Source organism: Antrostomus carolinensis, unplaced genomic scaffold, assembly GCF_000700745.2.
Source record: "Antrostomus carolinensis isolate BGI_N321 unplaced genomic scaffold, ASM70074v2 C13460534, whole genome shotgun sequence".
Classification (NCBI taxonomy): domain Eukaryota; kingdom Metazoa; phylum Chordata; class Aves; order Caprimulgiformes; family Caprimulgidae; genus Antrostomus; species Antrostomus carolinensis.
The window spans coordinates 1-2055 of record NW_010355670.1 but is presented as its reverse complement, the minus strand read 5'-3'; the positions used below and the strand labels follow the sequence as shown (position 1 = coordinate 2055).

The window sequence follows — 2055 nt, the reverse complement described above, 5'->3', positions numbered from 1 at the left end:
TCTCCGTGGCTGGAAGGGGTGGCAGCTTCTACGGACCTGTAGGTTTTGGTGCTGGCACTGGGATCTCCTGTAGTTTTGGTGGTGCAGTTGGTGGTGCCTTTGGGTTTGGAGGTGGCATAGGTGGCCCTGGATTCGCTGCTGTCCCTGCTGGAGGCATCCATGAAGTTTCAGTCAACCAGAGCCTTCTGAAACCTCTCAATCTGGAGATTGACCCCAACATCCAGAGTATCCGTAAGGAAGAGAAGGATCAGATTCAAACCCTCAACAATAAATTTGCCTCCTTCATTGACAAGGTGAGATATAAAATTTCTTGGTTATGCTATGTTGATTCTTCAGTGGGGAAGGACAAACCAGGGCAAGTTATATCTTTATCAACAATTTTGCTGCTCTTGTACTGCCATTTCTAACATCAACAGCCTGGGAATAAAAACTGAGGGGTTTCAGCTTTGAGACCATTCACCTCTCACATTAATACTGAGATAGACCAGCCAACGGGGGGAAAATGGTTGATATAGGATGTAAGGAAGCAGAGTTTGCAAAGAGAGCAAGGATGTTAACATCAGATGTGCAATGCTTACTTGCTTGTACAAACTGTCAGCTGTTCCCCAAGGGCTGAGAGCTCCCACCTTCCAGCAAGTGAATTTTTATAAGATTGTACTTTGCCCCTCTAAGGAAAACCATCATTACTTCTGAAATCATTATTTCTGAAACATCTTTCTCGATCCAGGTCCGATTTCTTGAACAACAAAACAAGGTCCTGGAGACCAAGTGGGCCCTTCTGCAAGAACAGGGGAACAAAACAGTCAGAAACAACATTGAGCCCCTCTTCGAGACCTACATCAACAACCTGAAGAGACAGCTGAACAGCTTGCTGACAGACAAGGAGAACTTGGAAGGGGAGCTGAACAAGGTGCAGAGCCTTGCTGAGGACTTCAAGAACAAGTAAGTCCCTCTATTTGTGGTCTGCCTGGAGAGCAGGGTGGGCTGTGACAGATGCCAGCTCTCTGTTGCATCTCTGCACTCAAAGAAGGTCTTTTTGGTGATATAATCTTCTGAGTAAGGCCTAAGTTAAGTTTAATATGAGACATATTCAGTGTCAGCTCCCTGTGGCTGAATTTTCACAGGCAGAAAATTACAGGGCTAAGAGACCAAGGTACACAACTGTACATACAAAAAATATATATAAAAAAAGAAGCTGGTCCAAAAATATGAAATAACTTTTGTACCAGCCTAGATCAACCCTCCATTTTCATCCTGCAGATACGAAGAGGAGATCAACAAGCACACAGCTGTTGAGAATGAATTTGTGATCTTGAAGAAGGTGGGTGCACACGCGCGCTGCGCCTCCCAACCCTGCCCAAGCATAGCAAGAAATATGTTCTCCAGCTTTTCTTCCACTTCTCTGAAAACTGCTTCATTTTTGTGATGTTTTTCCTCTTCCAGGAGGTGGACGCTGCCTACATGAGCAAGACAGAGCTGCAAGCCAGGCTGGACTCCCTTATGGAGGAGATAGATTTCCTGAGAGCACTTTATGAAGCCGTAAGCACCAGTATTTACATCCTTCTCCCAGTTTCCAATATTCTTGCCTTCCCTTCCCACTTCAGAGGCTCAGGGCTGGTTATTTCCCACTCTGATGCACTAAATAGTTCAATGCTTTTTCTATTTCACCTGCTGTCTTAACCCTGCCTGAAACAGTCTTAGTAAAATCACTTTGTCCACCCAGGTCTACCCTCTAACTTGGGAGGTTTCCTCCCTCTGAGCAACAACCGTGTCTCATGTCTGCAACTCATAGAAATACCCACTGCTTTTGCAGGAACTGTCCCAGATGCAGACCCAGATCTCTGACACCTCTGTCATCCTGACCATGGACAACAACCGCAGCTTGGACATGGACAGCATCATTGCAGAGGTCAAAGCACAGTACGAGGACATCGCCAACCGGAGCCGGGCAGAGGCTGAGTCTTGGTACCAGTCCAGGGTGAGTGTGTAGGAAGGCTTCTGCAATGGGAAAACCACACTGCCTTCCCCAAATCCCCATGGTGGGTGGGTCCCACT

The 2055-nt window shown here is 46.6% G+C and overlaps 1 protein-coding gene across 1 annotated transcript; it reads left to right on the top strand.

Annotated features, from left to right (window-relative positions):
• Positions 1–5: 5 nt before the first annotated feature.
• LOC104517493 (keratin, type II cytoskeletal 5) lies at positions 6–1978 on the top strand (the record flags this gene model as incomplete). The annotated part of the gene is made up of 5 exons (XM_010176630.1): positions 6–293; positions 728–942; positions 1261–1321; positions 1444–1539; positions 1814–1978. Coding segments are annotated over 5 exons (825 nt in total), but the record flags the coding sequence as incomplete, so codon positions are not given.
• Between the last annotated feature and the right edge of the window lie 77 nt (positions 1979–2055).